The sequence below is a fragment of the Dipodomys spectabilis genome, unplaced genomic scaffold (genome assembly GCF_019054845.1).
Source record: "Dipodomys spectabilis isolate Male_0828 unplaced genomic scaffold, ASM1905484v1 ptg000069l, whole genome shotgun sequence".
Lineage (NCBI taxonomy): Eukaryota > Metazoa > Chordata > Mammalia > Rodentia > Heteromyidae > Dipodomys > Dipodomys spectabilis.
Window position 1 is genome coordinate 16,918,488 of NW_024870746.1, and position 19,013 is coordinate 16,937,500.

The following is a 19,013-nucleotide window of genomic DNA, read 5'->3' on the forward strand; positions in this document are numbered from 1 at the left end:
AGACTGTGATCTGGAAAGTTTATATGTCAAACAGGATATATATCTATATCTATATCTATAGATACATAGATATAGATATAGATATGTTCCAAAGGAAAATGATTGTCCTCCGCAAAAACAGTGGTGGTGGTGGGTTTTTTCTAATGTATTTTAAAAGTAAATAAACCCATGAAAAACATACGATGCTCTTTCTAATTGTCCTGTATTTTAAATGAAATGTGTCCCTTCTTTTGACTTGCCCAGGAAGACATCTTTGACTATGACTATCATTGTTGTTTTAATTAAATGATACACATTTCTTGCTTTTGGAATACACATTATACTCTTTTGCACCTTCAATCACCTATAGCTTCTAGTTGCTCTATTCAGCAGTTCTCTTTTTATTTATAATATTTAACTATTTGTTATTCTTAAAGGACAGTTACTGAACCTCTTGTATGCCATACTATGGCTTCTCTCACTCTCTCTCTCTCGTTTTAAAGGACATCGGATCCCCCAGATTCCACTGGAGTACAATGTCTTGCTCGACAATGGCAGTGTGACACCTCTGACCTTCTCTGTTGGTCACTCTCAGTCGACCCTTCTGGAAAATTTGACTCCATTCACACGGTATCAGATAAGGATACAAGCATGTCAACATGGTGAGAGTCTTGTAAGCACTTGACATGGACTCACATGAAAAATCATTTCATAAAAAATATGTTTTCATTAAAAGGAATGGATTCTCAGTTCAAATACAGTGACTAGCATTTCATTTGTTATCTGTAGTGGACTGTTTACCCAGAAAAATCAGAGCCTGGCATCAAGTGAAGAATTATGCATTTCTGCACATTAAATCATGAATATTTAAATATATTAAAACGGTGGTTTTCTAAAGTCTTGTTTTATAAGGCCCTTTAAAAGAAAAACACACAGCTCACACAAAGAAGCCACTGGTAATATAAAACAAAATGGGTATTACAAAAATGTCATGGGAAATGTATTCAATTTGGTTTTATTTAAATTTTATTCAGGAGGAGGGGAAAGAAGAGGTTATTTAAAAGTTGAGCCACACTTAAATGAATCTTACATGTTTTACAGTGCTTCTCTGAACCCTATGTCATATACTTCATCTGCTACTTTGACTTTCAGGGCTTAAGGAAAATCATCATCTATCTGTATTATCTTAAGGAGACCTTGCCCATCTCCTTCTCTCCTAGTGGATGGTTGGTTAAATGTAAACTGAGATTTGGGATAGGAGATCAGAGAATTGAAAAAAAAAAGTTATTCATTAATTTAACACACTATCTCCAAATCACATAAAATATAAAGATTGATATTACCATATGATATATGTATATGTGGATATGTGTCTGTATGGATTGGATGTGTGTAGCTGTTAGAAACACGTATGCGTGTATACATAGCTATTAATTGCTAAGTTAAGAAAAGATGTAACTCATAGTCTCATACCAGACGTTCTGCTTCACCTTAAAGACATTTAGCAATGTTATGTTAAGTATGTAATTGAAGTGCTTGTATTACAAGTCCCAGGGTATGTCCTTGCAAAGAAGAGAGCTAGTTCCTATAGAGTTGGTTAGGATTTAGAGGCTGCAGTGTTGCTATTCTTAATGATCAGAAACAGTGAGTCAATTTCTCCCTACAAACCAGACCATGGCTCTTTTATTTGAAGGGCTTTGCTTTCCCCAAAGCAGTCTTCAGCTAATCAGCATAGAAATAGTGTTAAATTAATATTTTCTTGATTCAAGGGCAAAGTTAATTTCTAATCTTTATATCCCTGAAATTGTGCTATGGAGATATAATATCATTCCAAATAATTGATTTCTATATGTTTGAAGAATTATGATTCATTTAAAATGTTAGCCAAAGTAAAACATTATTAGAAACATACAAAGTGTATGGGTCATGAATACAGTCGGGGAATACTGTCTAGAATGATTGCAACAGACTACAGAAACGTGGATCAGACAAGCAGATACTCTGTCGCCTATACTTCATTAATATGTGGTTAATTCATAGATGATCCAAAAATAGCTCCCTATTTTAGTTGTTCAAATACTATGGAGATTTATAGGCTGGCTCTAAAATCTGAATGCCAGTATGCATATAAAAGTTCAAGTAAGGAAAAAAGGTTTTCATGCTGTCATTACTCTTCTATATGCATATGTAACGTTGACAAACCGACTACTTCTCTCCATTATTTGACAAGCTACTAAAGCTCTCTGTGACTTTTCCAGGAAGTTGTGGAGTTAGCAGTAAGATGTCTGTCACAACCTTGGAAGCAGCCCCAGAGGATCTGCCTACCCCGGTTCTCAGGGTGCTGGGGTCATCTTGCATAGAGGTGAAATGGGTGTCACCTACAAAACCAAATGGAGTCATCATCAAGTACTTTCTTCATAGGTAAGACATGGTGGTCAGGGCTGTGTCCTCTGCCAGGGCTGTAGGTACACTCAAATACATTTCTGCTTCCCCAAAGGAAGTCCCTGTATTATGGGACACCTGCTGGTGAGCTCTACAACTGGTACTGGAGACTTTTGCACATTATCCAAGGAAACACATCACACTACTAACCCCACAACCTTTCTGCTTGAGATCTCTTTGTCCCATAGCCTCCACAACTTCTTTCCGAGGAAACAATAGGGCATGCCTTCAGTGGTTCACTGGGGAAGAGAATAAAGTCTTTCCAGAAGAGGAGCAGATTCTGGGAGGTAGGGGCTCAATTCTACTCTTTCCCATCGGTTTATCATTATTATATTTTGAGTAGTGGTATGAAGAAATCCCAATGTGACATGTCAATTTGTGAGCACAGTGCATCTTGAGCGATGTCACCCCTGCCATTACTCTCTGTGGAAGTGAAAAGGCTGTTTCTCATCCTCTAAACCTGGGGGGCCTTTCATATTCATAGGGCGACCCTGAAGCTCCACTCTTCACTTTCCATTCTGTTTTAGTGTCTCCCCTTGACTCTTTAAACAGTATAAGTTGTAGCTTATTTCCCCCATTATGTGCAAAATTGATTAAGTGGTCTTATCCAATGTGAAGAAAAGAAGGGAATCAAAGGGGAAATGAAGAAGATGGGAAGGGAAGGATTGAGGAATGAACAGGGTGGGGGAGATGAATGAGGGGAGAAGGGAAGAGAACCTAAGAGATAGAAACAGAATGAGGAGGTAAGCGGAAGGAAGGCAAGGCAGGAAGCAGGAAGTAAAGGACACAGTCTTGGGGACAAAGACCCTGCCAACTGGGAGCTTGTGATACAGAGAACAACAAAAAATCAGTTTCTGAGCCAGCACCAGTAGCTCATGCCTATAATCCTAGCTATTCAAGAAGCTGAGATCTCAGGATTGCAAGTCCAAGCCAGCCCATGCAGGAAAGTCCATGAGACTCCAGTTAACCACTAGAAAAATGGAAGCTTTGTGGCCCAACTTGGTAGAGCACTAGCCTGGAGAAAAAGAGCTCAGGGGCACATGGCTAGGCCCTGAGTTCAAGCCCATAGACAAACAACCAAAAATCAGATACTGGCAGTTGTGCAAGATTTGCAGATTACAAACTTCATTCCAAAAAAAAAAAAATGCTCATCGGTCACAGGAGGCACAGACATGTTCCCCCAGTTCCTCATCCTCCTGTTCCAATTTCACGTCCTTTGTCCTGTCCAACAGCCTCTCTCCTTTACCTGGTCCCTAATATCCTGCATTCCCCATGGGTACTTCCTTTAAGCTTCTCAACTAACTTTAGGCATTGAAACCCTTGATGCAGACCCATCTTCAGTGGTGAACTGAAGATTTGTAGGGTGGAGGGAAGAATATATATAAAACGAAAGGAAAAAGAACTATTGCGTTTCTGGTTATGTAAATGGCACTACCAGAAATGAACAGAGCCAAATTTCTTCTCAGCCAACATGAGTTTGAAGGTGACTATTTCTGATTCAAATGCACAGGAACATGTAGAAAGGAAAAAAAAATAGCTAATGTGAATTTACATTTTAGGATAAGCACATCAGGGCAAGCTCTAATGTGCCCACCCTCTTGAAATAGTTTCCTTTCATCTACTTAATGCTAATTGTAGGAGAAAAGCACATCCAATTCCTATTCTGAATAAAGGGAAATAAAGTATCTGTTGGTGCCTAGGACTTGGCTTCACTCTGTTGGTTTTGTAAATAAAGCTCATGATTACAGTGAGTATTCCACAGCAGCACCAAAGAAGCAAAACAGGAAATACAATGCAGAAAGCTTGCCTCCATGAAAAATACTGTAAATTGAATTTGACAGCACTTGATGGCATTTGATTATTCTAGTCACAGGCAAACAATGATATAAAGAGTAATATGAAACAGAATGTGTTACTGCCTAGCAGACTCAAAAGCAATAAACCTTCCTCCAATGTGACACAATCACTTCACAATCATAATTGTGGCCTGTTTGATACCTTTGAGTACAGCAGAAGGGCACTGACTGACATAGATACATTTTGTTTTTTATTTAAAGTGAAATGAAAATGGCTCACTGGGGCTCCAGATACAATCGTTCTGTTCACCTACACAGGCATGAATCACTTGGTAGTTATTTCCGCTGAAGTTTAAATGTGCTTAGACAACAACAATATCAAATTTTTCTTAGATAGCGGCAAAAAAAAAACCCTCAGAAATTTGTAAGGATGGAAATAGAATGTAGACGCGGAGTTCTTTTTCATTTGGAGACTGCAGTAGGCCCCTGATAGACTTAGAGCCACACACCTGCAGTATTTCCGAGACGGTGATGGCAGGTCATTTCTGCTTCATCGTTAGTCCCTTCTTTCTCTATCGCCACCAAAGGAAATAACACTTCACCCAAGCCCATGACATAGTTTGGCCTATGCAGATCATTTCATTAAATTGTGGGAAACAGATTTGCCAATCTCACTTTGAAAAACGCTTGCCACTCTTCTTACGGACACAACCCCCTCCCTGTATCTTCCCCCTCGGTAATTCTGTTCTGTTGTTTTAATAATACATCCCAATAGCCTGTTAAGACTGAGTCTGGCCTCCTGTTTATGACTTCAAGAACAATACAAAATAGACTAGTCTGGACAAATTATTAGTATGAGTGTTTTGATTTAACTTAACCTGTTAATTAGATTGCTTCATTGACCATATGTGAATCACAAATCAGTGATTTTTATCCCTTTTTTTTTATTAAAAATAGAGGCAGATTTTAAATTAGCATTTTGAAATCTGTTTATTGATAAGGAATAGACAAAACCATCTTGAGCATTTACTTCCACCTTACTGTGACTTGGATTTGGATGGATCTATTAACATTGATGTTTTCTACTTGTATTTTCCCCTACAGAGAAGAAATTATGTTGGCCATGCTAATGTGTTTGTTGTTCATTTGTCTGTGCTTTTTATATGTTAAGCAAAGTTTCCCTTTTATAGTCACATTTAAATTGACACATGAATAATTTCCTCCAATACTTTTATGACTCTGAGTTTTGGTTCTAAAAGAGTTAATTTTGTTTTCAGGAATGAGATAAGAATCACAGGTGTTTATTTGAAAGAAAAACTAATTTGACAATACTATTTCATAAATTACTAATTTGTTACAAAACTCCCATGCCTCATTTGATCCCTTTAAGAAATTTTGTTTCATTTATAATAGACTATTATAGAAATAATATATAGTAATAATAATATATAGTAATAATAATAATAAATAAAAACAAGTAGATTCTGTTGATGAAGACATTATAAGAGAGTAAAATCAACAGAATAAGCAAAATTCCAAAGACAATATGCTTAAGGTTGAAATTGTGGTCAGAATTGGCTAGAACCTTATTATTCATTGAGGAAATTTAGATAGGCTTGATGATAGATTTTGGGAGACTTTGAAGACCATGACTTAGAAACTTCGGGTTTTAATTCATAGGCAAATGTAATTGATATTGAAAAATAAAGAACCAAAGTATAATGAAAAGAGTCTAGAATTTGTAATTGAAGGAGATGATTTTGATCACTAATTAGTTATGTGACCTTAAAAAAAAAATCACATGATTCCTTGATTTCTATTATTTATGTAGGTAAGGTGAGTAAATAGAGGATAATTAGCTTCTCAGAATTAAATGAAATAGAGTGATATTAAATAAGAAGAAAACCTATATGTATTGTACATTGCCTTGCTTTAGGAACACATACCTGGCAATTGTAAATATATTTAAGGACAGAAAAGAGGTTTCTAGTATTGAAAAAAAAGCAGATTATTTTGAAATCAAATTCCCCAGATTAGATTATAAGATATAAATATATCAGACATAAAGGTCACCATTTTTTTTAAATGTGTTAGAATTTATTGCATAAAAGAAAAAAAATATTTGAATGCATATCTTAGGGTTCACTTCCCTAACATCAACTTATGTGACCTTTTCTGCTTGACTCAGACATATACTAGTTATTGCAAATAAGGGAAACTATGGAACCTATGTTGCTTTGGGTCTGGCTTACTTCACTTCATATAAGTTTTTCCAAGTCTTTCCATTTCCTAACAAATGGGGCAATGTCATTCTTTCTGATGGAGGCATAGAATTCCATTGTGTATATATGCCACATTTTCTTGATCCATTCATCTACTAGGGGCATCTGGGTTGGTTCCATATCTTAGCTATGGTAAATAGTGCTGCAATAAACATAGTTATGCTGGTAGCTTTAGTGTGGTCTTGTTTGTTAACATTTGGGTAAATGCCCAGAAGTAGAATTGCTGGGTCATGGAGGAGCTCTATGTGGAGTCTTTTGAGGAACCTCCATACTGCTTTCCAAAGTGGTTGAACAAGTTTACACTTCCACCAACAATGCAGTAAGGTTCCCTTCTGTCCACATCCCCTCCAGCATCTGCTGTTATTAGAGTTCTTGGTTATAGCCATTCAAACTAGGATGAGGTGGTATCTCAATGTTGTTTTGATTTGCATTTCTTTTATGGCTAGGGAGGTTGAACATTTCTTCATGTGTCTATTGGCCATCCTTCTTTCCTCTTCAGAGAAGTTTCTCTGTAAGTCTTTAGCCCACTTATTTATTGGGCAGTTGTTTCTTTGAGGATTTGTTGTTGGGGGATTTAATTTTTTGAGTTCCAGGTATATTTTAGATATGAGACTCTTGTCTGTTGTATGGCTAGTGAAGATCTTCTCCCAATCAGTGGGCTTTCTATTGATCTTACTAGCTATGTCCTTTGCCATGCAGAAGCTCTGCAATTTCATGCAATAAAGGTCACCATTTTGACCTCTTGTACTACTTCCTATGTGTCTCCTGTTGATCTTTCTTGTTGTCCCTGTGTTGCTAAATAAATTTTTACCAAAATTCAAAAATGAAGACTGTGTGCCTATATGTCTGAGTATGTCCTTTTTTAATTAAATAGAATTTTCATCATTGATATGTAGAGTGGAAATGTTTAGATTATTAGAAACCATAATAATAATAATAATGTTTTATCTGCAGATGATAGGTTATGTACTAGTCTTTGAAATACTTCTGTTGTTCATAAGCAGCTTTGAATTTATATATAACCAATATTTATATTTATATATATTATATGTATTTATTTATATAATTAATAAATTATATGATATCATAAAGGCAAAATCAAATTCAGGTGAAAAAAATCTATCATTCCTCTTTTTTTGTTGTTATTTTTCACATTTTCTTCTGTGGACATCATTTTCTGTATCAATCACCTTCTAATGAGGAAATAGAAACCACACCAGTTATATTGGCATAAAGAACTTAAATAATTAACAGCTAGTTATAAATTTGTTAACTAGAAAAAAGGATAAAAAGAGGATTCCAAGATAGCATGTAGAGAAACAACTACCATCCTTAGGCTGAGAAAGCAAAGTGGTTAGAATTATTAAACCTTAAAAATTTGGAAGACAGTGTCTTAAGTGCCACTAAAGTTGATGCCTAAGAAGGAAGTGAAGAAAAAAAATATATTGGTCTCAAGTGTAGAAAAAGTTGCATGGTGGGAACATCTACCCCAATGGAAAAAGGAATTGCAACTTATAAGGTAAAAATGATTGTTGGATAAACGTTAATCAAACCATAAGAGAACCACTTTCTTCCTTTGATTTCTTGATTACTCTCTGGTGTTCCCAAAGTCCAGTAAGCTGGAAAAGCAACAGGGGATTTCAGCATCCCAATGCACTGCTATAAAACCTAAATTTAGAAGGGCAGGTGTAGAGCCGAAAAACAATTATGTTTCCATAGATAGTCAGATGTCCTAGACACTTGATGCCTTCTTATCATCCAATTCCACCAAGCATTGTTCAAACAATACTTTCTGTGTAATACCCTTGTGCTATGTTTTACTATGTTCTGAGAATGTACGGATGTGTAAAGTAGAGTCCTTGCCTTTAAGGTGTAGGATAGTATGACAGGCAGAAACAGGAAAACATCCTACAATGTAGTGAGACAAGTAAACCAATCAATAAAGAGTCAGCACATAGGAAGATATGATAAGCTGTATTTGAGAGCTAAGGGAAGGGAAGACCTTCTGGAGAAAGATATTTGGTAGTGAAGTTTTAAAAAATGAATTGGAGGATCAGCCTATAAAACAGACCATAGGAAAGAGGATAAGAAACAGCTTTCCTACAAAGAATGAATAGATACCAAACTCAAGAAAGAATGAAGTATCAGGGGATATAAACCAATTCTAGATGAGCATTTGATTCTGACTAGAATATAAATTGAGACTAGAACTCTAAGGAAGTGAATCACCATAGTAAGCTAACAGCCAGCTGCATGGAAATCATTCTACATGGTTTAAGAAAGAATTCGTTCTTAAAAGTATTAGATCTTCGACATCTCTTGCCATGCCACACTATCCACTCATGAGAGAAAACTCAGTAGATTCAGCCTTTACAGGGCACTTTGGAATTCTCATTGTGTTTCCAATCAGCAACCTGTTTCAGCTTCTGCATCTACTCTTGTGGACCTCTGGTATGACCTCTCTGTCCAGTGCTTTCATTAACTCACTGCTAGACACATCTTCCTGAGCACAACTTTGAACACCATCCATAATAGTAGCTTCTATTGTAGTATGTATTTGTATTGTATTTGTTCATGCAGAAAGAACTGGAAATGCAATTTTTTTGCAAGCACAAACTATTTAGGAAGAAACGCTTGCAGTTAAATGAACAGTTGAAAGTCAGATCTTAAATAGATCAGGAACAAATTGTCCTCTCAACCATTTCTGTCCAAGGTGCATTCTGACATAGATTGTCTTCTTTTTAACACCATAGTTTTGTTAGTTGCCCTTTATGATATTCATATATTAGGCATGCGGTAGTGATACTTCACCAGGTTGCATCCTTTCATTGTTTTGATGAATAAACTTGAGGTTAACATCATGCTTAATCCCTTAACTAGTGTAGATTTTCTAAGTCATACTTTCAATTTTTTAAGGACTATCAGTTCTATAAAACACCACAAATGTATGTCGACTAGATAATGCACTAGCATATGGTAAAAAAAAAAAAAAAAGTTGCATTGTTATAGTAAGACGAAAGCAAGACAAAGCAGAAAATATTGCTTCCTCCACGAACCTCATAGGTATGTTTCCAAACACAGTCTGTAAAAATCAGTCCTTGGCTATGAGCCCTGGGGTTCTCATTAAAGTGGATCCCTCCCAATGATACACCTGGTTCCTGTTAGCCTCCACTAGTACAAGGGCCAAACTCTGCAAACCTACATGGAGCGCAGAATCTGGTCCACGCATGGTAGCAGGCAGTAATGAGCTGGGCTACCGAACTGTAATTGCAGGTCACTGAGAGCTATCCATGAAGCCTCTGCAGCCTACAGCAGGAAGTTTGTCATTGCTCCTACTAGGTCATAGTGATTTATCAACTTGAGAATCATCACACTCCCAAAGCCAAAGGGATTTGTGTGTGTGTGTGTGTGTGTGTGTGTTTGTGTGTGTGTGTGTGTGTGTATCCTGCCTTTTGTGTGACAGCCACTATATTTACTGGGTCTTAACCACCCTGTAAATTCTCATGGCCTTAGTTCATCTGACATGGCCACGTGTGAGTTTTCTAGCATCTGAAAAAGTGTGTTAATTAAATATTCCTAACATCCTGGAAAATATGGATTTATTCAACTAGACAGGGAGCTGAAAGAGGAGGGTCCATCTTCCTTACATTCATCCTCAGCCTTGATCTCTACCCAAAAAACGATGTAAGAAATGAGAGTTGAGGGAAGTACCTAGGGTCATGAAATTATGTACCTTTCAGCCACATTATTGAAACACACACACACACACACACACACACACACACACACACACACACACTAGAAAACATACAGAACACTTAGTGAGCTCTGTTGCTCTGTTGTGGGGAATACAGAGATGGACCAAGCGTAATTCCTCAGGAATAAACTCTGTTGAATCTGTACCCTGATGTTATATCTGGATGGCCAAAGAGATATCAGATATTTAGGACCATCTTTTCACCTGATAATTCTAACTCCCTTACTTAAAAATTTAATGCTTTAGATATTCAATGCCTAAAGAACATTCATTGATCCTAATATTTTGTATTGTATTTAAGTAGTTGTACAAAGGAGTTGCCATTTAACAAAGCCCTTTATAAATACAATATGTCTTGATCAATGTCATCACTTTCCACATTCTCACCCATCCCTCCTCTCCCCACCCCTTCCCTCGCTCTTCTTGTGTCTGTAGGATAGACATTGGATTCTTGACTACATTCTCCCCCTTTTCTCTGCATTTGTGCACTCCTTTCCCTTTGACCCCACCCTACTCCTTTTGAGTAACTGATCCCTGCTGTTTTATTTTGCTGAGGTTTGACTCTGCCTTCCTAAGGAATATACTATTTGAATTACCTGCATAGTAGGTTTTGGAGGAGACATCTGAAAGGAATTTGCCCTTGTCCTTCAAATATTTCTAAAGAAAATTCCTGTTGTGTTGTTTCCATTCATTTTCCTGCAGTTCTATCTGTTTCTCTCAGCAACTTCGGGTAGAGTGCATTCATTTCTAGACCCCCATGTCCTGAGACAAAGGCTTGGGTATAAGTACTTCATAAAGATCTGCTGAGGTATAATAGCAACAAATAGCATCCCTCCCTTTTTGGTTCCATGTCTAGTGGAGAAGAACGAGATGAATAAATCAATATTTTCCAGGCTGTCGGGGGTTATAATTTAATTAAAGAAAACTTCAAAGAGGGAGAAAATAAGTGACATGTGGGAAGTGAGTTTAAGACACTTTTCAACCATCCTGGAAACAAGGGCAAAATAGCATTGTACTAAAGAGAAGACAGAACAAGGTCGGTAGTTACTCCTCCTCCAGTTTTCTAGACTGGGCTTTTCACACATGGATTTCAGGCCATCCTCAGCAGCAAGAGGGTCAGCAGCAGTCTGCAAACACTTTGAAGTCTTTCTCTGCTGTCATTGTATTTGCTACTAACCTATTAGCCAAAAGAAGTCATGTGACTGAGCTCAACATGAGTTTGGGAGCATTCTAGAAAAAGGCATGGATACATAAAAGACTAAAACAAATTGAAACTCTTCTGCAATCCACTTACCACAGAAGAATAAGAGTCCCCAACAACATCAAACTCTAATCATTGTACACTGTGCCAAACATACCTACATGTGCATGTGCAGACACATACACACTTGCAAACCATACCTAGAACTGTGTTTATGATGCTTCATCTATGCTTCTCAGATGAACATTTCTTAATACATTTGGCTCTTTCTGCCCTTCAAAATGTTTTACAAGGGAGTTACATTTTTATCGTTCTAAGAGTCCAGTTCATCTTGGTCAGAGTCCTCCATCTTGCCTGTTCCTTCCTCCGTGACTCATTTCACACTTCCTTTACCACTTACATACATCGAGTATTCTAATTGTGTTTGACCCTTTCCCTTTTTCATTCGTCCAACCCTTCTCCCACTGGTCTCTCCAGCCCTTTACAGTCTCATTCATTTGGCTGAACTGTCTGTTAATTGTGTGCATGCGTGTACTTTTTAAAAGAAAGAAGTCTATAATTGCAATTGTTATTTTGCTGGTTTTAATTTTGCTTTTCTATTTTCATGTGTTCTGTGACATGTGTGTACTTTGTAATGAGCCAAATTTGTACACATACATGCATACACAAATGCTGACAGCCTCCTTTAGGAAATTCTCTTGACTTATGGTGCATTTTTGCAGCTAGTCATTCTTCATCCTGAACTCTTGGAGCAGTTGAAAAGTTGAGTTGATATCAAATTCTTCTAAAGATCACTTTCTCGCTCTCTGCAAAGCTTGTTTGAGGTGTGCAGCTGTTAACTGACTGTTTGTTTGGTTTCCTTCCAGGCGTCCTGCTGGTATGGAAGAGGAATCTCTTTTATTTGTCTGGTCAGAAGGAGCCCTGGAGTTCATGGATGATTCAGAGACGTTAAGGCCTTTCACACTCTACCAATATCGGATCAGAGCCCAAAACTCCAGGGGTTCAGTGGACAGTCTGTGGTCATCAGTACAGACTCTGGAAGCCCCACCTCAAATTCTTCCAGCCCCCAGGGCTCAAGTTACCAGTGCACATTCTGTTCTGCTGAACTGGGTAAAGCCAGAAGCACCCAATGGCATTATCTCCCACTACCAGGTGGTCTACCAGGAAAGACCAGATGATCCAATGTTTAATGGCTCGACTATGCATGCATTCACAGTGATGGTAAGAACATAGAAAAAAATCACCACTACTCAAGTTATGTGGTTAATAGGTTAAAATTCATTTTCTTATCTAACTTGTCATTTTTCTTTAGGTCTTAAACAATATAAAGTAATCTGGGCTGGACACTGGTAGCTTATACCTATAATCCTAGCTATTCAGGAGGCTGAGATCTGAGGATCATGGTTAGAAACTAGTCCAGGCAAGAAAGCCTCTGATTCTTATCTCCAGTTAACCACCAGAAAACCAAAAGTGGCACTGTGGCTCAAAGTGCTAGGGTGCTAGCCTTGAGCAAAAAAGCTCAGGGACAGCACCAAAGCCTTGAGTTCAAGCTCCATGAACAACAAAAAATATAGAAGAAACAATGTAGACATAAGGATAAAATGCTGACTTAAGTGTTAGACATAGTAGGACAGTTAGCACCGTGATAAGTTGTAATAGTGCAAAAAAATATATGAGTCTCTCTGTCTGATTTCAATTTCCCATATCTACTAAAGAGGAATAATTTTATATGGCCCTCTCTTTTACAGGAATGAAATTAAGATATAATTAGAATCTTTATGCTTCTTCAAGGAGCTAATAGAGATAAGCATATAGATAGATAGATAGATAGATAGATAGATAGATAGATAGATAGATAGATAGATAGGCTCATCACCACTACATGTGCTATAAATGTTACATGTGTTGATGTTTCTCTGGGTGGTCTCTTCCAACGCATAAAATAACTTCATCCAGTTGACCTAGTATTTACTGAGAAATTTTTTCTTATCTTTTGAAAGCTTTCTTTCAGCCAGGCCTAGCATGATGCCTCATAAAAGATATAGAAATGTAATAGTCTTTGTCTCAGAGAACATTCTTTTTAGAATGTTTTATCTAGATGAGAATTGCACATAGGGAATAAAGTAAGAGAGGCAGCGGATTATAGTCTGTAGTGTCCATTACCATGGGATTTAGATGCAAAATTCTGTCACCTACCAGTTATAAACCACAATACAAGAGTAAGACCCTACACTGAATGTGTTAGGCAAGAAATACTCTTGGAATTTAATAGCTCTGTGTTGAACTGCCTTCATGGGCAAGATGAAATATTGTAATCTGAAGAGATAAAGATGTATTTCACACTGCATTTAAATGTTGTTCATAAATAAGAAGAAAATGACTGGATCACATAAATCATTATTTTATTTAAAAAATCTTTATGTTTCTAGTCTAAAAGCCCAATTTACATGAAAGTTAGAGCATAATGTTTATAAAGATATCTGAATAATACTGAGCAAATGTATTTTAATGATAATCCACAAGGATCTGGTGTGTATGTGTGTATGTGTATGTGTGTGAGTGCATGCTCAAGTCTAGTGTCCACTTGAACCACAGATCCATTTCTGGCTTTTTTGGGGTAGCTAATTGGAGATAAGAGCCTCATGGACATTCTTGCCCAGAATAATCCTCAGATCTCAGCCTCCTGAGTAGCTAGGATTTACAGGCATGAGCCATCAGTACCCAGCTCATAAGGATCTTTGCAAGTGTGTAGTTTAAAGGACAATCTTTTGCTACTATCCTATTTGATTGTCTCATCTGATCAAAAAATAAGCAATGTCTGAGTGAAGGGAAAGTATTTTCAGTCTTCTTTTAGAATCAAAACTTCGCTTTTCCTATTTCATATTGCCTTTATATAACAGGATCTTCATATCACATCTTCTGGATCCTTCATTTTAACCATTAGAAGCACTGTGTTACATGTGAAGGATATTTTAAGTGGTACATGTGATCTGTGGGGTAACTTATTACCTTCTATATATCTTTAATTTAAATAACACTTTGATTGAAGGTGCTAGGATGGAAATATCTAAACTTCTGGTCTTCTAAAATACAGGTTTTACAATATAAGTCTAATTGTGTATTCTTCCCACCTAGTCCCATGGAAACTCCCCTTAGAGATACCCTGGACATCCTTCTTTCTTAGCTGGGCTTGTTTTAAACCGTATGATTTAAAATACCTGCTGAATCTTTGAGCTCTTTCTTTATGTGCGCTACAAGGCACTATTACCCCCAAAATGTCCCTGGAAAATAGGCAAGCCTATGGCCCCAAAGTAGAACTTCAAAGGACTCCTTGCATATGGGCCTTCCCCGATATTTATTTCCCCATGGACAGCCAGTCTTGCTGCACTCTTCCATTTTAATACAACTTCTTATAATGCTGAAGAAAATAGCCATGGTAATTAAGAACTGCCTTATTGTTTCCTATTTATTTATTATTAAGTAGTCATACAAAGAGGGTTCAATTCCAGAAGTCAGGTTAATTAGGACATCTTGATCAATGTCACCCCTTCCATCATCCTTCCCCATCTTTCTCCAGCCCGTCCTCAAGCTACATAGTTCAGTTTTTAATATAATGTTCATGGAATATAATGACTGTAGCTGTGTATCCTAAATGCTCTATTTTTTTTTAATGATGTATGCCTATGCATCCCAAATACCTTCCCCAAATCTGAGTGCTTGACCAGAGAAACTTTCATTGCATTCATTAAAAAATTCCATCTGAACTTTGCAAGCAATCAATACCATCTTCTCCAAACAATCAAGCCAGTGTGTGCTCACTCAACTCATTGTCCAGGGTACCAGACCCTAGGACTCTTTATGGACTTGTACCTTTCAGTGACATCTTACAGAAAAGAAACCATTGCCTCTGAGTTACATTCCTACATTCCCTCTATAGAGATTACTTTCAACCCTCTTGTAAAAAAGTATCTAAATGGAGGAAGTTCTTCCATGTATACAATATTCTCTGCTACTGGGCAGCAGAGAGGAGTGTTCCTGTTATAGGAGTCCATCTCGTTCTGCTAAAAACATCATGACTTCTCTGTGCTAGAGTAATGGGTGGTTTGTGCAAAGAACAAAGCATTACTGATTCAGATTTTTTTCACATCTTGACTCAACGAGAACTCTGTTCAATAGGTTGATTCTTCCCTTTATTATTAGGGTCTGCTACGAGAACTTGCTAGAGAATGGGAAAGCCACTGTGCAGAATGATGGGGAATCAAATCTGAGGCACAAGTTGTTACTGCTTGGCATTTGGGGAGTCTACGCTCCTTGCTTATGAGTTTCTCTTGCCAAGATCTACTTAACTATATCTCTAATTCCTCCCCAAGCTGAAGCTCTTCAAAGTTTCCTTTCAGTGTCTGCCCCGGGGAACTTTGTCAACTTTCTATCAGCAACCACTCTGCCTAGCATTCTGCAGAATTAGCTGTCAATGAGGCTCAATGTCTGTTACACAGTTGCAGAATTACAATTCAGTCCACAGACTGGTGAGAGGTGTCACTAATGCCCCTCATTTCATCTCTGATCATTGGGCTCTTATTTCTACACCAAGGGCTACCAGTAAATTGCCTGTGGTGTGGAGTCATCACTGCCTTGTCCCAATGTCCCTCCAGAGTTGTTTATGGACAGGTGGATGTTGCTAGGGGAGCCACATAAAACAGGTGCAGTGGAGATGTGAATCCTGCTGGTGGTGGCAGTGGATGGAGAACTGGCAATGGGGGCCCTCCATGGGGGTGAGGAGCGTATGTGTTGGCAGGAGCAGTGGCAGCAGCAGCAGAGGCAGCAGGAGAGGAGAGATGGGAAGAGTGTGGCTTTCAATGTATCACTAGCTTCTCTCCAACTTCATGAAAAGTCATCTTCCTTTGGGTCCAAGTAGGTCCTACTTCTAAGGAGAGAGAAAGAGAAAGACGGGGGGGGGGGGGGACAGAGAGAAAGGGATAGAGACAGAGAGAGAAATCAATACTCAGACCATATCGTTTGCTACTGAAAACAAGCTTTAGTTAATTCTTAAACTCCCTTTCCAATTAGCTCTGTGATGAATGGTGCAGTGTCAGGAGAGAAACTGTATTTAGCCTTGCTTGGCATGCAAGACTTCCATAGTGGTATTTACAGGGAACGCTCCTGGCAAGGCTGGCGATATTGCTACCACCATTTGAGTTTGTTTGCTTGTTTTCATTGGCATCTGCCATTACACTAGCAGAAATAACTTGGGACTTAAAGGCAAAGGTGGTTTACCTGTTAGTCTGCACTCTAGGTAGATCCCCTACTTGCCCCACAGGATTATCAAATATCAAAGCCAGAGCCAAACAATTGCCCAGAGCCCTGATAGATAGATGGTACTTCCTTCTGGGTGTAAAATCAAACATAAGGTACTGAGGAACAGCACATTATATGGGTCACTAAAAGTTGGCTTCTAATCCAGGAAGAAAATCCAGAAAGACAAGCTTTACCTTCTAGATTCGCGTTGCCAATCTCCCCTTCCTAATGTCAGGGAAGAAGTGTTCAAATCTGGTTATATCAGATCTTCTTCACTCTTAAATCGATAAGGGGGAAATTCTAGGATACTTCATAATTGCAGCATCATGGAGCGCTTGTGAGAAAATTGATGAATTCCTTTCAAATCCCATTTTCATTTTGGCTTATTATAAGGTAAAATATTCCTGCTCTTTATGCATCATCTTAAATAGATTGTGACTTTTAAAATCTGATGGAGCATCACCTTTCTTGTCCAGACCTACTTACTAGATACCAGAAATATTCTGGAAAACCCCGACCTCCAGAAGGACTGCTTCTGAGACTATCTTTCTAGTATAAAGTCAAACCATAGAAGTCCTGCTGCTTGGGACAGCAGGAGTAACATAGCAAATGTAGATAGTTCCAGTTTCTATAAAGCAACAATCCTACTTGGTCATGCGTAGAAAAATCTGGTTTTGTACACTTCAAGAGTTCTATACCTCACAACAAAATTCTGAGCTTGTAAATGTGAGTATTTCCTCCTACAACACTGGCAATGAACAGGTAATTGCCCAACTACTAGATTTTTTTTCCTATTCCCTTTCTATGTTTCCTGCAGCAAGAAACTGTTCTTTTTTTCTCCCTAAAGTTTAATATTGTCTATCTTCCCCCCATCAACCACAGCCTCTCATACCTGCCACTCTAGCTGTTTGTTCTTCTCAGAAAATGTTCCTCTATGTTCGGCCATGCTTTCCTGACATAGTATCATAGGATGCTGCCCTTCCCTTATATCTAGGATTGGCTCATCAGACATTAAGCTTATCCTCTCCTCCATCTCCTCTCTCTCTCTCTCTCTCTCTCTCTCTCCCTCTCCCTCTCTCTCTCTCTCTCTCTCTCTCTTTCCTTCTCTCAATCACAAAAACTTGGCATTCCTCTACTTTGCCAATGCCAAATAACAACCAGAGTATGAGAGGTCTGATTGGGAAATTCCATAACCTTTGAGCCAAATGTATTGTTATTTTCTTGCCTTTAACTGAGTTCTGCCAAATCCATATTGAGATACCCTGAAATCCCAAGGAACCTTGTCAAAAATAAATATGAAAGCAAAATGAACTCAGTCTTCATACGAACAGTCCCAGGCTGTAAATTCAAAAATATATACCACTTAAAGACAGCCAGCCAGAAGTGACAGTGAAGGGCAGAAGTTAATTGAACTCTACTCTTGTCACAAGTGGGAAGTGACCAGTCCCAGAGACAAGATGGCTGCCCTGAAGTACCCTATTACAGCCCAGAGAGCACATCCCTCACTCTGCAAGGGCTTATGGGTGAAGGGGAAATCATACACAGATGACCAATTTTTTTATGGTTCACAAGCGATCAAAGTGAAATTCAGCAGCTGTTCAGGACAAGTGACCACTGTAACGGCTATAATATAACCTACTAAATAGAGAGGGAATTGCATTAGAGCAAGAGGTTAGCTGTGATTATCGGCAGGTGAGTGCTTTATTGAAGTTGAAAGACCATTAACATTGATAGAGTAATTATTTCAACTTGAAAGTAATTACCTTGATGGGTGATAACTTCTCTAGTGTTCCCAGATTTGATTGGGCCAAACAATTGTGAGCTCCTGAAGCCTAGAAAAAATATTACAACAATACCATGATTTCTAAATTACTGAAACCACTGTTGGAATATTCTAATTATGTGAAAAGATTTCGCCTTACACAAGCTAGTGACCTCTCATGTAGAGAGAGACATTTGCTTTTTAATCCAAATGCAATGACCCACACCCACCACCTGTGAATACATATGTGAAAGGTTTGCAAATGAATCTTTTTCTCTCGATATACTTTTTCAGGTGAAACGTCTTGTTAGCGCTTTACCTGAATATTGCTAAGCAGAAATTTCTGCTGTCTCTCTTCCTGTCTTTGAACTGAGAAGACTTATAATAAGAAATTTTTTCTGTCTTTGCCTCAGAGGGCTTAAACGTGCATACATTAAATAGTTTGTTAATAATATTACACCAAATGAAAACGCCACATACTTGTACTGGGTGCAGTGGA

At 38.0% G+C, this 19,013-nt stretch overlaps 1 protein-coding gene across 1 annotated transcript in view; it reads left to right on the forward strand.

The window, feature by feature from the left end:
- Window positions 1–19,013, forward strand: part of Ush2a (usherin) — a 635,341-nt gene that overhangs the window by 538,210 nt on the left and 78,118 nt on the right. Inside the window, exons 58-60 of the mRNA XM_042681986.1 lie at window positions 483–641; window positions 2,238–2,400; window positions 12,324–12,678. Of these exons, the coding sequence (XP_042537920.1) occupies window positions 483–641; window positions 2,238–2,400; window positions 12,324–12,678 (677 nt within the window). The remainder of the gene's footprint in view (window positions 1–482; window positions 642–2,237; window positions 2,401–12,323; window positions 12,679–19,013) is intronic.